This window comes from Oryx dammah, unplaced genomic scaffold (assembly GCF_014754425.2).
Source record: "Oryx dammah isolate SB20612 unplaced genomic scaffold, SCBI_Odam_1.1 HiC_scaffold_18, whole genome shotgun sequence".
In the NCBI taxonomy this organism is placed as follows: Eukaryota; Metazoa; Chordata; class Mammalia; order Artiodactyla; family Bovidae; genus Oryx; species Oryx dammah.
In genome coordinates, this window is record NW_024070202.1 from 22,952,260 (window position 1) to 22,971,362 (window position 19,103).

The 19,103-nt window shown below is 36.8% G+C and overlaps 1 protein-coding gene across 2 annotated transcripts in view; it reads right to left on the reverse strand.

The window, feature by feature from the left end:
* Nucleotides 1-1,577: 1,577 nt before the first annotated feature.
* DGKB (diacylglycerol kinase beta) overlaps nucleotides 1,578-19,103 on the reverse strand; it is an 856,074-nt gene continuing 838,548 nt past the window's right edge. Inside the window, exon 25 of one of the 2 annotated variants that reach the window (XM_040260596.1) lies at nucleotides 1,578-5,098. In XM_040260596.1, coding sequence (XP_040116530.1) covers nucleotides 4,991-5,098 — 108 coding nt within the window. In that variant the 3' untranslated portion in view covers nucleotides 1,578-4,990. The remainder of the gene's footprint in view (nucleotides 5,099-19,103) is intronic. The other variant, XM_040260597.1, reaches the window with a different exon arrangement.

Genomic DNA, 19,103 nt, shown 5'->3' on the forward strand with positions numbered 1-19,103 from the left:
ATGAACACATTCTACAATTAGTATTCTCTATTGCTTTAGCTTTCTGTAAATTTTAGAGAGTTTATAACATTATATTATTAAGACACTTTTAGTTAAAACTCTCTGAAAATGTAGGCTGGCCAGATATTGCTTGGAGGCTTTCCAAGTCAGACTTGGTAACTGTATTTTTATTTTTCCTTGATTCCAGGATGCAAAATTAATTGATAGTCACTTAATCCTAATTTGGGGTTTTGCCTTTATTCTCTCTCCCTCCCGAATTACTTCCCTTCTTTATTTTTTCCGTGCTCCTTTTTTCCCTTCTGTTGCTGCTAATAATTTTTTAAAAGACCCACGATTCAAATGTCTAATTTATGAATTCCCTAATCTTTTGATGAATTGAGGCAATGAAGCCCGAGGACCTGGTTTCTAACCCCATGCCCTCACTCATCTTCTCTGATTCAAGAGCTCCTTCTTTCTCTTTGTCTCTTCATGTAAAAGACAAGTTAGGCTGAAAAGCCATTTGCAGATTTGTCTTCTCTAGAGGATTTTTGGAATTCCTTCAACCAGGTAAGTAATCTTTTCTCATTTGAATATGTATCACATTTTGCTTAACTTGGTCCTTTCATGCATGTGTGCTCAATTGCTTCAGTTGTGTCTGACTCTCTGTGACCCCATGAACCATGGCCCGCCAGGCTCCTCTGTCCACGGGATTCTCCGGGAAAGAATACTGGAAGGGGTTGCCATGCCCTCCTCCGGGGGTCTTCCTGACCCAGGGACTGAACCTGCGCCTCCTGCTGTCTCCCACAATGCAGGTGCAGTCTTTACCACTGAGCCACCAGGGAAGCCCAGCTTGGTCCTTACCTTAGTCAACAATTTAGTTAACTCTTCCAACAGATGGAGAGACACTTAGAGATTTACATCATTAAAAAATTCTTTAATTTCTGCAGCTCCTTTGTAAAATATTGTGTACCTACTCAGTGCCCATGAGATATCTAGTGAAGTCTGTTACCCAAAATAAAATCAGAAATCAGTTTCATCCAGAAAATACAATGTAAGAAGTCCTCACAGAACCCCTGGTCTAGTCTTTCAGTTCCCTTGATGCTATCAGTGGGTTTGCTGGCCTTTCTGGAATTTATAAAATTGGTGGAACATTGTTCTTAGCAGAATCCTGGGGCCAAGTAAAGCAGAAATGGTTCAATTCTTAATGACACCAAATTCAGTCCCCCAGTACTCAGACTCTTTATCTCTGACAAAAGACAGGTGGCCTGCCTGGTACCCCCAGTGGATATCCACTGGGGTAGATTGTCAGCTGCTTGAAGAACTAATTTATGGACAAAATTTGGGCAAAATGGTGGAAAGGAATGACATAGCCGAGTGTTAACATTTTTATTTTAAAAAGCAGGATGCTATATATAATAACACTTTCTGAGAAAATAAGATAGTATAATGAAATGAATTCCATGTTTTTAAACACAATAAGGATATAGAGAATCCTTTAAATGTGAGTTTATTCAAACTTTATTTAAATAGAATGCACTTTCATTGAGAGACTTAAGGGGTGATTTCTGCATTTCCCCAAATAAAAGCTCCTTTGCCAATTTTTGCTTGTTTATTTATTTATTTAAATTTTACATCCTCAACATATATTACAAGGGCTTAATATTTTCATTTAGAATATATGTACTATATTTGAATAGCTCTTTGGGCTAATATATGCCAAGAAAGGAACATTTTCCTTTTTATGACCAATGAGAAACAAACTTCTGACACAAAAAGGAATGGGGCTGTTTGAAAGTTTTGTCTTATTCAAGTAGAATACAGTCTGAGATTCAAAACAGATTCTTCCTTGAAAAGCACAACTGTTTCCCATCCTCCTAAATAAGGAAAAAAGAACAAAATGTGAAAAAAACACATATATGTCATTCAATAATTCTCACTGGAGTTAAATTTCCCCCTGCAGTAGAATACACTAAATATCTGAGACTTTTGCTTTATTCTGGCTATAATCACACAATCTGTTTAAAAATAAAAACTCTTTTAAAATTCTATTTTCTTTACTTCCTACAGATATATTTTCCTTCCACAATAAATTTAACAGCATCAGATATACATGGTATACACACATAAGTAGAGGAATACATTTATGTCCTTTAAAATTCTCCATTCTACACACACACCTCCTTTCCTGTTAGCAGCATAGATATCCAGCTTTATTCTGGAATTTCTATTTATCTACTCAGTGTATGGCAATACGCAGCAAAGTACATATCTCTTTTCCCATTTTCCTCTGGACCCAGAAATCCCAGTATAATATTTACTCAAGAGCTTCATCCATTTAAAACTTTATACAACCATATCTACTGTATTTAGAAGAGATTGACTCAACAACGCGAACGTTCACCCACACACATATAAGAAAAGTTTCCACCTTACAAAGCTAACTGTATTTAATATTTCTACATACCATAGAGCTTTAAGTTTGGAATGTTTCTTAAAATACATATTCTTCACTTGAAGCTGTCAGAAAATGGTGAGAATATCTTCTCTGATTTCAAAACTATCAAACTAGTTTTTAAAAATCACTTTCCAAACCCCTTGAGTAGTGTTCTTGAAGGGCAAGCTCATCAGTGTCTTTAGAAAGTGAGTTGGGGAGAGGAAAGTTTGATTCCTGTTTGAACATTTATTATTGGTACCAATGAATCCCACTGACTGAAGATGTAACTACAATTATTAGCTACATTGAAGGAAAGCTACAGCCCATTATTTCAACTATTGAGGTCTTAAGCAGGTTGCTTGATTTCTCTCATCTCACTGTCTATTCAACAGCTCTTCAGTGCACAGATTGTTAAAACTGATTCACAAACTGGTGCTGCCTTCAAACTATGAAAGGTAGCCAGGAAATAATTGTATGCTGTCCTGAACACAAAATAATTTGTGCCTTCAGAGTATGTTTCTGACACAAAGCCTGCCGGCCCATTACAGAAAATTTTGTCAGTCTGTGTGAAAATATTTATTACCTGTAACCATAGATACTCAAAAATCAATGTGTGTGTTATGTAACATTATGTCAGTAATGCATTCGTTACTGCTTTGAGATTTCTTCTGGTCTAGATGACTGCTCTGCCAAATAACTTTTATTATACTAGGGCAAGTGATTGCTGTGCTACATTTGCAACTATAACGATAATTTTCCTGAGAATGCTAAATAATGTCTTAATTTATTCAAAAACTTTTATTTTTAAAGCAATTAAACGTTTGTTGATTTATATTTACCATCCAATGTTCCTGAAACACTAAAAGAAAATGCTTTAGACATGATCTTCCAGGATAGCACATTGCCTGAGAGTAGTTATTTGATATAACAACATTCAGTTGAGTCTTCCAATCAAAGAACAAAAATTATAGCAATTTAATTTGAAATCCATAAGTCCATGTACAGGATTATGTTCAAGAATCACTAAATGCTATCTGTAATTCAAAGATGAATGAATCAATAGAAAAACAGAACTGAAAATCATTAGTACTTTAATGCAGAATGGAGAGAGAAACTAATAAACCATGCATTTCAAGCACTTGTTTTCCTTATGGCATGTTTAAAAACAAAACATGCAACGAGGAGATGCAGCTCCATATGAATGAACAATACCAAAACTGCTCAGAACAAGCATTTAATTTTATATCATAGGTTTAAATGAAACATTTAAAAATACTATTCCATAATTTCTTCAAACAATCAGAGAATTCAGCCATGCCATGAAAAACTTTAATAACAATCTAGGGCATTATTTCCAAATAAATATTTGAAAAGTCATGGAGATGGGAGTGCAGTAGTTGAAAGGGAGGGTGCTAACTGCATGCGTGATTGACTTCAAAGAGCTCAATATTATTACAGGATCAATTTATACTCGAAAGGAAATGATACAATCATTTACTTTCTCAAGTGTACTTAGCTGACCCATTCAAAATTATAGACACCTATACTCACAAATGATCAAAAAAGCAAGAAATTAGCTATTGAGCTTTGATTGTGTTGCATAGCTTATTGTCTGTGAAAGGAGATTTTTAATTATAATTAATGGGTAATTCCTTCTCTTCCAGAGTTTTAGCCATCACAAAATTAATCATTAGAACCATAAATTTTCTTCATGATGCTTAATTAATTATGCATAACCCATTTCTCTCAAGCATCTTTTTCTGAATCTTTGGTGGGAAATACAGTTAGGCACATAGTTTCAAACATCTATTTGGTTACTGTTGTGATTAAGAATTTTCTTCTAGATTCACATGCAGAAGTGAATAAGGCTTGCCATATTAACACACTTTACTGCCAAGTGACATGATTTCACTTAAGTGTAGAATTAAAAACAAAACTAAACAAAATAAAACCACTTCCTACTTCTCAGCACAAGAAAACTTTACACCTGATATTTTATTAATAAATTCCACTCCAAAGCATCAAGAAGTCAAAGAAAAACTATTTAGATACAGCAAATAGACAACTATTTAATAAAACCTTTCAATTAAAAGTTGCTCCTCAAGTCATAGGCCAAAGATCATTGATATGCTGTTTGATTCTTAAAGGGAAAAGTATAGCAATCTGCAATTATGATCACTGAAGCATTATTAAGTAGTGCTTATTGGTAACTGGAATCACATTTTCTGTGACATATCCTTTTTTTGTTGTTATTGTACAGATTTTTCTTACAGGTTAGTACATGGAAATTGGTGAAGGAATAGATGGGAGACATAAAAATCTATGGGAATGCATGCAACAAAAATATGCAGTATCACTTCATGTAAACTTCCGCTTTCTTCATGCAAAGATGCCTGTAAAAACTGAGACAATAAATTTCCTATTAGCTGAATTGTACATTAACTCAGTCACAAAAATGTCAAACCAATTCCAAGATTCTACATGAGCAGGAGACTTGAACTTGTTCAAAGATTTCCAGCATAAGTGTTCCATGGCCCAATTCTGACAGTCACAGTGCCAACAATGGAAAGTACAGGATTATTCCTTGCTTCGGTTTCTGCTTCTTTTGACGAGGGAGCAGAACAACCCGGTTTTGGGAGGAGGGCCCATCAGCATTGGGGCTTGGTTCTTGTGTATAATTTTTATCTAGGGAAAAAAAGAGAGAAAGAGGAGGGAGTAATCCTTGGGTACAATACGAATTTCTGAGAATCTCTGTTAAGGTTAATCACATTGCCTGTGTTACTGAAACAGCACAAGCATAAAATGTAGTTTCAGAGTTTCCATTACTGTAAAAATATTTTTAAGGAAGATATGAATTTTAACTATATACCAATGCTCAGGGTGCTAACAAGAAACCAAACTTAATTGAAATTACATTTTAAGTATCATACTACTTCTAACCTGGCTTGTATTAAACCCCCAAATTCCTCATTCATGCCACATGGTTATCTAGTATAATTTATTGACCATTAGTTATGTATTATTTATTTAAGACAGGAAAGGATGCACCATTATAGTACTCAGAATCTCAATTATAGCCCCACATCAAGATGTACTTGGTACCAAGGCAAGCCTTATTTACCCTGTTAATCAGATTGTTTCTCTCTTTCAACACGAACTGCAAGCCTTAATTTCAAAACAATCATTAAGAATGAAAGTCAAAAGCTAACGTGCATAAAAGGTCAGAAATGATGAACTAGCTTTCTAATTTGTTAATTAATTGGTAATAGAATAGAATCAAATATTGAAAAGCCTGCTTAAAACATTCTGAAAGACTGTTCTAAAGCTCTTCTTTTTGATTTCTTTGAAATAAAACTACGAATCACCTTAAATGAGACAACCTTAAAGTAGATTATGTCTGTAATTTTCTCTAATTCAAGTCTAAATTAGAGAAGACATTTTATGAATATATGCTATGCTCAAAGCTAATTGAAAGCAATTATCAAAGTGGCATTTTGTCTGTGACTTTAAGATACATTGTAAGATAATAAATGATTCTCATTATGTAATAAAAAGGTCACATCATGCCTTTGGGCTAGTGACGCTAAGAGTTTTTCAAAAGCAATCTGAGACATTTTCTTTAGAGAACTGCGACTAATATAAGAACCATCGCTTATTAAATATCAGTTGTCACCTGCACAGCACTTGCATCAGAGATGAGTATTTCTTTCAAAAAGAAACACCACCTCATTACAAGCTGCAAAAATATATCTCTTAAAGTGCATAGCTGACATTTTCAAGTTAAAATGAATATCCTTCACTTGTCATTCACTAATAGCAATGAAAAAAAAGAAAGGGATGTCACGTGGACTGGATCATTAAAATTCACACAGGCTTTTGGGAAATAGAGATCTTTCTAGACAGTCTAGAAAGACAGAAGTATGTCAAAAATCAGGATAAATGAGCAACTTTATTTAACTCTGTTGGAATCAGGTTATTCTGGGAAGATTCAGTGTTCTTTGTACTGTAAAAATAAATTGCACCTGTAAAAGGCCACCAGGTTAAACCAGCCTTAAACTCTCTGGATATCTGATTTTATTTGATTTTACTTTTGTTATCTTATTAACTGAGGAATCAATAGCCAGATACTTAAGATGTCAGAATGTACCTATCTATGTAGATTGAAAAAGATCTCAGCCAGATTTTCTCTCCTAATATTCACACTTAGATTACAGTGTACCTCTTACCATTGATTTTTATACTCCTCTAGAGTATTTAATATACCATCATTCATTCATTTTATCAAATGTATTGAGCCCCTACTATGTTTCAGACACTGTACCAGGAGCCTTTAACAAACAGAAAAAGCACAAATCTCTACCCTCAATAAATTCTAGTCAAGTAAGAATCAGATATTTAACAAGTATGTTCAATAGTGTTATAGATGCTGAAGTATGACGCTAAGCAGAAAGGTACTATTTTTTAATGCTGAATATAAAAATGAATCTTTTCATACAAAATATCCTTTAAAAATGAATATGTGAGGATGCAGTTAACACATGCTACTTATATAATAATCTTAGATTCAAACAGAATATAAGAAGCCATGGTAAGAAAGTGAAGATTTCTGATTCACAGTTATTGGACTAAATCCTTTAGAGGGTATGTTACTATTAGGGTCTTTTGGAAAACAATATCATTATTACCAAACTATTGTTGTTGTAGGAAAAGAAGTATATCGTGCTAGTCACTTAAAAAGGATTAGCATCAATTTATAACAAAGTAGAACCAAAATACCACAACTTATTGTGTATGAGATTTTGTTTGCCTTCTGTATTAAAATTTTTAGGTTATTTAGATTTTGCTTCATCATGGCTATCTTTTTATTAATAATATCTTTAAAAAGAAATCACATGTTACTATTCCTTTGAAAATAGCACAATATCTCACTAAGTGCTCTTGACACAGTAGGACCCTTAATCCATGCTACTGACCACTTTGAAGTTCTAGTTCTAGTTTCTAAGCTGGATAATGGCCAGTCTTATTTTTAAAATCATCTATCCTCTGTCCTCTTAGTTGTTTAAGCACTTCTCTGGTCACACACAACTCTTTCACATTATTTCTATAAAAACTGAAATCTGTCTTCTTGTCCATTCTTTATAAAAATGAGAAACAACTGGCTGTTTTCCTCTCAGGGAGATACCATGGAAGAAAGTTGCACTCATGAGATTTCTATTATGTATCCAGGCTCTTTGCATACATTGCCTCATCGAAAAATCATAGGTCTTTGAATATTTCAGCAGAAGCAAACTCTACTCCAATAAAGATGAGAATAATACCAGTCCAGTACCAGGGTGAACTGCTGGTTTTATAATCACAGAAAGTCCAGGTGTAGGCTTCAGACAGCTGTAGGGACTAAAGTGTTACTTATGTTCAGATGGTTCGTGTTGGGGGACCCTGGTTAAGGGTGTCTCAATAGGCACGCAATAATGACTCAGATGCCTGTTCCAACTCCACACTCTTATATTTTTATTACTATTTTTTAAACTTGTTATCCTGAGGAAAACAACACTGAGAAAGGAGTAACATATCCCTCAAAGACATTAGAATAGATTAAATCTCCGCAGTCTGAAAACATAAACCAAACATTAGGGTCTCTTTGAGTGCTTCTATTATTTTAAGAGTTGGGTAGTTACTTAGTTGTTTCTGAACACATTAATATTTATTGAGCACCAACTATAAGCAAGGGAAGTTTGCAACTTGAGTGTTTTGTTTGGAGGGAATCTGAGCTTATAACTGAGAGAGAATGGTAGGCAATCCTAAGCAATGGTGATAGGGCTTCTAGGAGCTGGAATAGCTGTCTAAAGGTAGAAGTGTGAAATGTTAGTTGCTCAGTCGTGTCTGACTATTTGTGACCCCATGGACTGTAGCCCACCAGGTGTTTCTGTCCATGGAGTTCTCCAGGCAAGAATACTAGAGTGGGCATCCATTCCCTTTTCTAGATGAAGGTAGAAGAGCATTGCTAAGATAAATATTGCCAGAATTAGAATGATGTTTTGTATAATTTCTTCATTTCTGCTTAGCTATTCCTTTAGAAAGCAACAGCATGAAAATCCCATGACTCTTTCAACTTCCATCTTCCCATGTCAAATTAAGATTGAGCATCTCTAAAAATAGAAAGATGAAAATAGTTGGTTTCAGTTTTATAAGTATTTAATATGAAATAAAAATGTGCATATAGAAACCAGATGAAGGATTACAAGGCACAGTTTTCTTGTCTGTATAGAACTGTCAGGGTTACATAGTATGATAGGTAGCCCCACCTGATAATTATAATATTAATAATAATAATGACAAGATTTGACTCAGCATGTGCAGACTATTACACTAAGTGCTTTACACAAGGTATTCAGATGCTACCTGTCTCATCCTTCTCTTTGAGTTGCTCTTGACAAAAGTCTACTCTCATAAAAGTATTATTATCAAAGTACATAGAATTGAAAACCTATGTTCTAAAAGGGATAGAAGAGAGGTTTATAGCTTACAGTACATGATTAACAGTGTCTAGTTCACTAGCTATTGGTGTTCTCTCCAAAGACTTTGTTTTGTTGTTGTCCAGTTTCTTAGTCATGTCTGACTCTTTGCCAACCCCATGGATTGTAGCATACCAGGCTTCTCTATACCTCAGTAAATCCCAGAGTTTGCTAAAATTCATGTTCATTGAGTCAGTGATGCCATCTAACCATCTCACCCTCTGTTGCCCCCTTCTCCTTTTGCCCTCTATCTTTCCCAGCATCAGGGTCTTTTCCAATGAGTTGGCTCTTCCCATCAGGTGACCAAAACACTGGAGCTTCAGCTTTAACATCTGTCTTTCCAATGAATATTCAGGATTGATTTCCTTTAGGATTGATTGGTTTGATCTTTTTGCTGTCCAAGGGATTCTCAAGAGTCTTCTCCAACACCACAGTTCAAAAGCATCAATTTTTCAGTGCTTGGCCTTCTTTTTGGTTCAACTCTCATATCCATCCATGACTACTGGGAAAACCATAGCTTTGACTATACAGACCTTTGTCAGCAAAGTGATGTCTCTACTTTTGAATACCCTCTCTAGGATAGTCATAGCTTTTCTTCCAAGGAGCTAGTGTCCTTTAATTTCATGGTTGCAGTCACCACCTGCAGTGATGTTGGAGACCAAGAAAATAAAGTCTGTCACTATTTCCATTGTTTCCCCATCTATTTGCCATGATGTGATGGGACTGAATGCTATGATCTTCGTTTTTTGAATGGTGAGTTTTAAGCCAGCATTTTCACTCTCTTCTTTCATCTTCATCAAGATGCTCTTTAGTTCCTCATCACTTTATGCCATTAGGGTGGTTTTATCTGCATATCTGAGGTTATTGATATTTCTCCTGGCCATCTTGATACTAGCTTATGCTTCATACATCCCAGCATTTCACATGATGTACTCTGCATGGAAGTTAAATAAGCAGGGTGGCAATATACAGCTTTGACGTACTCCTTTCCCAATTTGGAACCAGTCCACTGTTCCATGTCTACCTGTAACGGTTGCTTCTTGACCTGCATACAGATTTCTCAGGAGGCAGGTAAGGTAGTCTGGTATTCCCTTCTCTTTAAGAATTTACAACAGTTTGTTGTGGTCCACACAGTCAAAGGCTTTAGTGTATTCAATGAAGCAGAAGTAGATGTTTTTCTGGAATTCCCTTGCTTTTTCTATGATTCAACGGATGTTGGCAATTTGATCTCTGGTTCCTTTGCCTTTTCTAATTCCAGCTTGTATATCTGGAATTTCTCAGTTCACATACTGCTGAAGTCTAGCTTGAAAGATTTTGAGCATTATCATGTGAAATGTGAAACTGAGCATGTGAAATGAGTGCCATTGTGTGGCAGTTTGAACATGCTTTGGCATTTCCCTTCTTTGGGATTGGAATGAAAACCGACCTCTTCCAGTCCTGTGGCCACTGCTGAGTTTTCCAAATTTAGCTGACTTTAGTTCAACTAAAACTGAGGAAGAGAGGAAGGTCTTTCTGGATTCATCCTCCAGGCATTATTTGGCCCAGCTCATTGATATTTTCTTTCCTAGCTCCTTGTTTTTCAGCTTTGAATATTCCTACCTACTCTTTGTTGTGAAGAGTATTATTTTTCTTCCTCATGTTATAGGAACACCCTGCTTAACACCCAGTCTCTGTATGCCACATCCACCAAACCAAGTACTTATTAGAGCATCCTAATAAGATTAGAATGAGGATGGATCTATCTTCAAGGAATTATCATACCTAATACCAAAAGAATCTTTTTTTCATAACTTTACTTATATATTATCTAAATATACCCTCCCAATAGCCCTAAGGAGGTAGGTGTCAACACCCTTATTTTATAATACAGGACAAAAATTTAGGTTCTGTAACCTGAAATGCCCCACTCAAGTCGGTTAATGCAAGGGCTGGGTTTGAAAGCTGATTCTCAAATCTTCCAAGCACTCCTTGCTGATTCCTGCTTCTGAATCTTTGTGCCAAGATTCAGTGCTCTCGAGAACCTTCCAGCAAACTTTGATCCCTGTCCTTCCCAGATCAAATCACACATTATTTTTGAAATTTCAAAGCACAATGACATACAGAAGATTCTAAATGTCCCCTAAAGCTGAAGCTCCAATACTTTGGCCACTTGATGTGAAGGGCTGATTCACTGGAAAAGACTCTGATGCTAGGAACGATTGGAGGCAGAAGGAGAAGAGGGTAACAGAGGATGAGATGGTTGGATGGCATCACCAACTCAATGGACATGAGTTTGAGCAAGCTCTGGGAGATAGTGAAGGACAGGGAAGCCTGGCACACTGCAGTCCATGGGGTCACAAAGAGTTGGACATGACTTAGCAACTCAACAACAACAACAACAACAAATGCCCTCTGAGAGGAAAAACAGGTCACTTACAGAGACATGAAAATCAGCATGGCATCAGGCTTCTCAAAAACATTAATGGTAGAAGAAAACAGAGGAACACCTTTAAACCTCAGAGGAAAAGTTAATTCTATCTTAGATTTTTCTATGTTGGTTGATGTATTGATTAAATGTAAGGGTACAATGAATATATTTTCAGTCATAGAAAGATCTAGAGAGCTTGCCCTTTATATGCCCTTTAAAACATATTTGAGGGTGTTCTCCAGCAAAATAGATGTATGAGCTAAGAAAGATTCAAAAAACAGAGGATCAAATGGACAACACCAAGCATTGGTGAGGATGTGGAGCACAAGAACTCCCATATATAGGTACTAGGAGGGCAAAATGGTACTTTGGAAGACAGTTTGGTGGTTTCTTATAAAACTAAATATACTCATCATATGATCCAGTGTTTCCACTCATAGAATTTATACAAAAAGGTTGGAAACTTACATCTACATAAAAACCTGTACACAAATGTTTACAGCAGCTTTTTTTTTATAATTGCCAAAACCTGGAAACAACCAAGAGGTCCTTCAGTAGGTGAATGGATAAATAAATTGTGCTGCATCAAGACAAAGGAATACGGTGTGTATGCGCATGCTAAGTTGCTTCAGTTGTGTTTGACTTTGTGCAACCCTATGAACTGTAGCCCACCGGGGTCCTCTGTCCATGGGATTCTCCAGGCAAGAATACTGGAGTGGGTTGCTGTGCCCTCCTCCAGCAGATTTTCATGACCCAGGGATTGAATCCATATCTCTCTGACTCCTGCATTGGCGGGCCCATTCTTTATCACTAGCACCACCTGGGAAGCCCAAAGGAATACTATCCGTGCTAAAAAGAAATGAGCTATCTAGCCATGAATGCACATGGAGGAAACTTAAATGCACATTATTAAGTGAATGAAATCAATCTGAGAAGGCTATATCCAGTAACATTCCAATTATATGACACTCTGGAGAAGGCAAAACTGTGGAGACAGTGAAAAGATCAGTGGGCCAGGGGTTATGGGAGAGAAGGATGAATAAATGAAGCACAGAGAATTTTCATGACAGTGACATTCCTTGTGATGTTATAATAATAGGTATATTATTATTATAAAGACCTTATACACTTGCCCAAGCTCATGAAATGAACAACATCGAATGGACCCAGTGCAAACTATGGACTTTGAGTGAACACAATATGTCTATAGAGGTTTACCGATTCTATCAAAAGTACCATTTGTGGGGGTAATTCTGTCAGCGGGGAGGCCATGCATGTGTGTGGGGTGAGAGCTATACAGGAAATATCTGTATCTTCCCCTTAGTTTTACTGTGAACCTCAAATGCTCTAAAATATAAGTTTATTAAAAACAACAATGGCAACAAAACGAGGATCCAACTGAGACCCTGATCTGCAAGAAACTCAGGAAGAAACCTGCAGGGAAGGGCTTCTTCCATATAAAGAAGGGAGTGGGGATAATAGATTAATTGATATGGTGCAGTGTTTAAGAAATGAGAATTATTATAATGATGCTTTACAAAGAAGGGAAAAGAGATGATAAAAGCTCTGTAGGAAAGAAAATGTAATTGTGTGTCAGTAACTTGGTTCTATAGCTGATGACATTTTCATAATCTCAATCATTCTATGTTTTATATGGATTTAAATATTCTTTTTTCAGAAGCAGAATAGAATACTGGTTAAAAAATCAGACTGACAGGGTCCCCACTTCCTATCTGGAGACTTTGGGCAGATGACTAATTCATTTTCATTATCTATACCATAGAGATAATGCCTATTTCACTGTAAGGACTAAATGAATCAATGCATACAAAATGCTTAGAATGTTATCTGGCACATAAAAATGACCCAGCAGATATTAATTATTAGTAAGATTTAAATGGAGTAATGTTACAAACCACTTTTGTAAAGCATAAACTAAGCAGAATATGCCTAAAACTATTAAGTGAAAAAACAAACAACCCACCCCCCCCAAAAAAAAAAACTATAGCAAAGTAGATTGTTTGAGTGAAAAAAGTGTTAATCACTCAGTTGTGTTTAACTCTTTGTCACCCCATGAACTGCAGCCCGCCAGGCTCCTCTGTCCATTCGACTCTCCAGACAAGAATACTGGAGTGGGTTGCCATGCCCTCCTCAAGGGCATCTTCCCGACACATGGCTCACACCCTGGTCTCCCGCACTGTAGGCAGATTTATTGTCTGACCCACTGGGGAAGCCTCAATCAGAAGAGACAGCCAAAGAATGGATCTGGTGACCCAAATGATGGGACAGAAGCTAGTCATTTTCCTTGAAATTCCATACATTTTGTTCTTTTCAATGCATACATATAATTTTGGTACATGTATTTAACAATAAAAACCCTTCGGCAAGAAACAGTTTTTCTCCCTAGCGTTTTGGTCCTCCAAACGTGGTCCACAAACCAGGGACACTGACAGCACTGTGAGAAATGCGGTCTCCTACTCCCAGCCCAAGCCTGAATCAGACTCCACTTTATAATTAGAGTCCCACGTAATTCACACACGCAGCCACCTTTGAGAAGCCTTGGTCTGTTTGTCACTTGCTTCTCTTTCTAGGGGGGTAAGACCAGTAGGAATCTGTTGACTGACTGAATAAATGAATGACCAGCACCTTCTTACACTCATCCCCCAAACATATTGCTGAAAGCTAACATCAATGGAACCAAATAACCTAATTTAACTCAATTTTAATTAGCTTGGTTGTTCATCTACTAGGTCTAGCTTTTTTCAGTATAGTGATGGGGATTCCAAGTTGAACAGATACTCTTTAAAACATCACTGAGGTGCACAGAGTCAACTGATGGTAACATATGTAGCAGTAGGATGTGACACACTTCGTGCTATGGAGATAATCTCAGAGTGCAATGGGAGCACAAAATAATGTCCTTCAGATCATGGGTGAAGGACAGGACATAATTAAACTGAGTCTGAGCAGTGAGACTCTGAAGCATGGCTGAGGGGCTGCATGTCATACCAGAAACAGGGAGATCAGATGGGAGGTGAATAAAATAATCTAGAAAAGAAGTACACTGGATTTTAGTTGCAGCATTGGCAATGGGGACAGAATAGAGGGCAGATACCAAGGAGGCGCATGTTGCAGGGTATGCTGGATGCAGGGAGTGATCAAAAAGAGAAAGGTTCTACTATGACCTTCATGCTTTTAGCTTTGCTTGTTGTGTGTGTGGTGATGCTTTTTCACAGAAAGAGATGTATTTTTTGGCATGAGTGAGAGGCAGTAAGTTGGTGAACTCCTATAGAGTGGTATTCTAGAGGAGATGCTCAGTGTCTTTGGGATATGTACGTCTGGTGTTCAGAAGGGAGAATGGGTCTTGAGACAGATTTGGATGTAATGATACTGGAAATAATATTATCCATTGGAAAGAGATGACTAGACAGATGTGTGTTTCAAATGCGAATATCAGACATTATATTACATAATGGGGGAACATGGACATATAACAGTGAAGCAGGAAATTATATACTATGAAAGAATATGAGGACAAGTAACCAGGGAGTTAGGAGAAAAAGCTAGAAAGAAGTATGATCATGCAAATATTTCAAATCTGTCTTCGATGTGGCCTACTAGTTTTCTATTAATGAGGGTGAGACATTCAAATTACATGTTAAAAGATGCTTAACTTCTAGGAAGAAAAGTTATGACCAACCTAGATAGCATATTCAAAAGCAGAGACATTACTTTGCCAACAAAAGTCCGTCTAGTCAAGGCTATGGTTTTTCCAGTGGTCATGTGTGGATGTGAGAGTTAAGACTGTGAAGAAAGCTGAGCGCCAAAGAATTGATGTTTTTGAACTGTGGTGTTGGAAAAGACTCTTGAGAGTCCCTTGGACTGCAAGGAGATCCAACCAGTCCATCCTAAAGGAGATCAGCCCTGGGATTTTTTTGGAAGGAAGGATGCTAAAGCTGAAACTCCAGTACTTTCGCCACCTCATGTGAGGAGTTGACTCATGGGAAAAGACTCTGATGCTGGGAAAGATTGGGGGCAGGAGGAAAAGGGGACAACAGAGGATGAGATGGCTGGATGGATCACCGACTCGATGGACATGAGTCTGAGTGAACTCTGGGAGTTGGTGATGGACAGGGAGGCCTGGCGTGCTGCGATTCATGGGGTCACAAAGAGTCGGACACAACTGAGCGACTGAACTGAACTGAACTGAACTGAGGCTAGGCATGCCTCCATTTCACCATGATTTGCATGTAAATTATGTAAACTACTAAATTAATACTAATTCCAAATCTAGAAATCATATTTGAGAGTTATATTACTGTAAGATGCTTATGCAATTTAGAGATTGGCAAATATTTTCTGTAACGGGCTATATGGTAAACACTTTAGGCTTTGTGGTCTATGAGGTCTCTGTAACAACTCAACTCTGCTATTGTACACAAAAGTAGCCACAGACTAATTGTAAACAAATGGATGTGACTATGTTCTAGTCAAACTCTATGTATGAAAACTAAAATCTGCATTTCATATACTTTTAACATCATGAACTATTATTATTCTTTTGGATTTTTCAACCACTTAAAATATAAAAAAATATTCTTAACTCTTTGAGACTATGCAAAAACAGGTGACTGTGTAGATCTGGCCCAAACATTAAACTTGCTGACCCTTGATGCAATTACAGTCAAATAATGAACATTAATTTAAAATTATGACTTAATGGGTCAATATCTAAAAGACTGCTTGACAGGTGGCTCAAAGAATCCAGTTGCTAATGCAAGAGAGACGGGTTCAGTCCCTGGGTCAGGAAGATCCCCTGGAGAAAGAAACTGTAACCCACTCCAGTATTCTTACCTGGGAAATTCTATGGACAGAGAAACCTGGTGGGCTACAGTCCACGGGGTCACAGTCAGACATGACTTAGTGACTAAACAACAACAAGCTAAAAGATGAATAAAAGTGTAAATAGTCTCATATGGCATCTCTTTGCTATACTGAGTGCCACCATTCAGAATTTATTCTGTGAAAATTCTGAATTAGAATATATACTAGCTTTCTCAATTTTAGTAACAGATCAACTGATCAAATTTGGCTTCAATGTTTAATCTCTTTATTGCTTTGCACCAGGGTGGGCTTAATAATATTGTGCTTCTTAGAAAGTATCTCAGAAGGTAGGATTTTCCTTTTTAAATATTTCCCCTGCATTTAGCCAAAATTTTCTTTTCCTGATTCATCTCTTTAAGACTTTATTATCACTGGATTTATTCAGCTACCTTAAAAATGAATGGGGTTTTCAGAGCAAAATAAATGCCATAAAATATCTGCAGAGAGAGCTTAATTTAGCAATTATCTGGAACATTAAAAGTTACCTAGTTTGATTCTGGAATAAGAGTGTCTCTTTCCAATAATGGAAACCATTTTGAATTCATGGGTGTAGCTGAGCCATATGACAGAGGGAATAAAGAGCATGCTAAATTTTTCAGGTCCATAACTGCCAAAAAGCAAAGCAATGAAACATAACAATTTTCTAAAATCCCCGCGCCAGCTTCTTTATGATTCCAGCCATTATTTTCTGGAATGATAGTAATTTCCAAGTTTAATGTCAAAGTCTTTGATCTAACATCAAACTCAAAGAAATCACTGTGGAGATTTACAATGAAATATCTAAAAGAATGGGTTTGAGAGGTTTACTTGCTGATTAAATTCACAGGAATTTTAAATAGGTACGGCAATAAGAAAAGAGAAACTTTCTCCTGAAAGTAATGGGCTATTTGTCCACACAGCAGAGGAAATATTCATACCTGGGCTTGAAATCTCTTTTAAGGTATAAATTTGGTTTTCATTTTATTTCATCATTATAAGCTGGTAGCCAGGAAGGTCAATGACATTGTAAAAAACTGTTTTTATAATTTTCATGTCTTTGCAGAAAAATGATATCACAACCTAACCTAGAAACTATTTTTCTTTTTCAAGGGGTCTCTCCAAATATTTGATCATATGGAAAAAAAGCAAAAATTTTAAAAAAGAACAAAACAATAAAATATTTCTCCTTGACTGTAACTGGAGAATATTAACAATATTCACAATTTAAGATTCTACTTTTCATGAATAATATTTTATATATCCTCTTTTATGTGGTCTTTTCACATAGCAAATTGTCACATGGATAAAGCAATGTACAGGCATACTTCCTGCACTTCATTTTATTGTGCTTTGCAGATATTAGGTAGTTTTTAAATACAAACTGAAAACTTGTGACAACCCCACATCAGGCAAGTCAGTGCACACAATTCACACAATTTTCCCAACAGTCTTCATTCATTTCATGTATCTGTGTCACATTTTGGCAACTATCACAATGTTTCCAAGTTTCTCATTATTATTCTGTTTGTTGTGATGATCTGTGCTAGGTAATCTTTGATGTTATTATTGTAATTGTTGTAGGGCACCATGAACTGTACCCATATAAGATGGCAACCTTAATAGATAAATTTTGTGTGTTTAACTGCTCTAGTGACTGGCCATTCCTCCATGTCTCTTCCACTTTTCAGGCCTCCCTATTCCCTGAGACTACAATATTGAAATTTGGCCAAATAATAACCCTACAATGGCCTCAAAATATTCAAATGAAAGGAAGAATCATACATCTCTCACTTTAAATCAAAATCTAGAAATTATTAAGGTGAGTGAGGAAGGCATGTCAAAAGCTGAGTCAAGCCAAAAGCTAGGCCTCTTGTGTCCAACAGTTAAGTGACTGCAAAAAAAAAAAAAAAAATTCTTGAAGGAAACCAAAAATGCTACTCCAGTCAACACAAGAATGATAAGAATGCAAAACAGCCTTATTGAGATGGAGAAGGTTCCGTGGTTTGATAGCAGGCTGAACCAGCCATAACATTCCCTTAGGCCAAAGTCTGATAAAGAGCAAGGCCCTAACTTTCCACAGTTCTATGGAGGCTGAGGGAGATGAGGAAACTTTAAGAGAAAAGTTTGAAGCTAACGGAGCTTAGTTCAGGCGGTTTAATGAAAGAAGTCATCTCCATTACAAAACAGTATGAGGTGAAGCAGCAAGTGCTGATGGAGAAGCTACAGCAAACTATCCAGAAGATCTAGCGAAGACAAGTAATTAAGGTGGCAACATTAAACAGTAGATTTTCAGTGCAGACAAAACAGCCTTATACGGGAAGAAGATGTCAGCTAGAGAAAGCGAAAATGTTAGTAGCTCAGCTGTGTCCAACATGGACTGCAGTCCACCAAGCTCCATGGGATTTCCCCGGCAAGAATACTGGAGTGGGTTGCCATTCCCTTCTCCAGGGGATCTTCCCAACCCAGGGGTTGAACCCAGGTCTCCTGAATTACAAGCAGATTAGCACTGAGCCACCGGGGGGCAGTACTCATAGCTAGAGAGAAGAAGTCAATGCTCGGCTTCAAAACTTTAAAGGACAGGCTGACTCTCTTGTTAGGGGTTAATTCAGGTGGTGATTTTAAGTTGAAGCCAGTGCTCATTTACCATTCTGAAAATCCTAGGATGCTTAAGAATTATGCTAAATCTACTCCACCTGTGCTATACAAATGAAAGAACAAAGCCTAAATAACAGCACATCTGTTTATAACATTATTTATGGATATTTTAACCCCAATGTTGAGATGGACTGCTCAGAAAAAAAGTTTCCTTTTAAAATATATACGGAATTTAGAAAGATGGTAATGATGACCCTTTATGCAAGACAGCAAAAGAGACACAAATGTATAGAACGGACTTTTGGACTCTGAG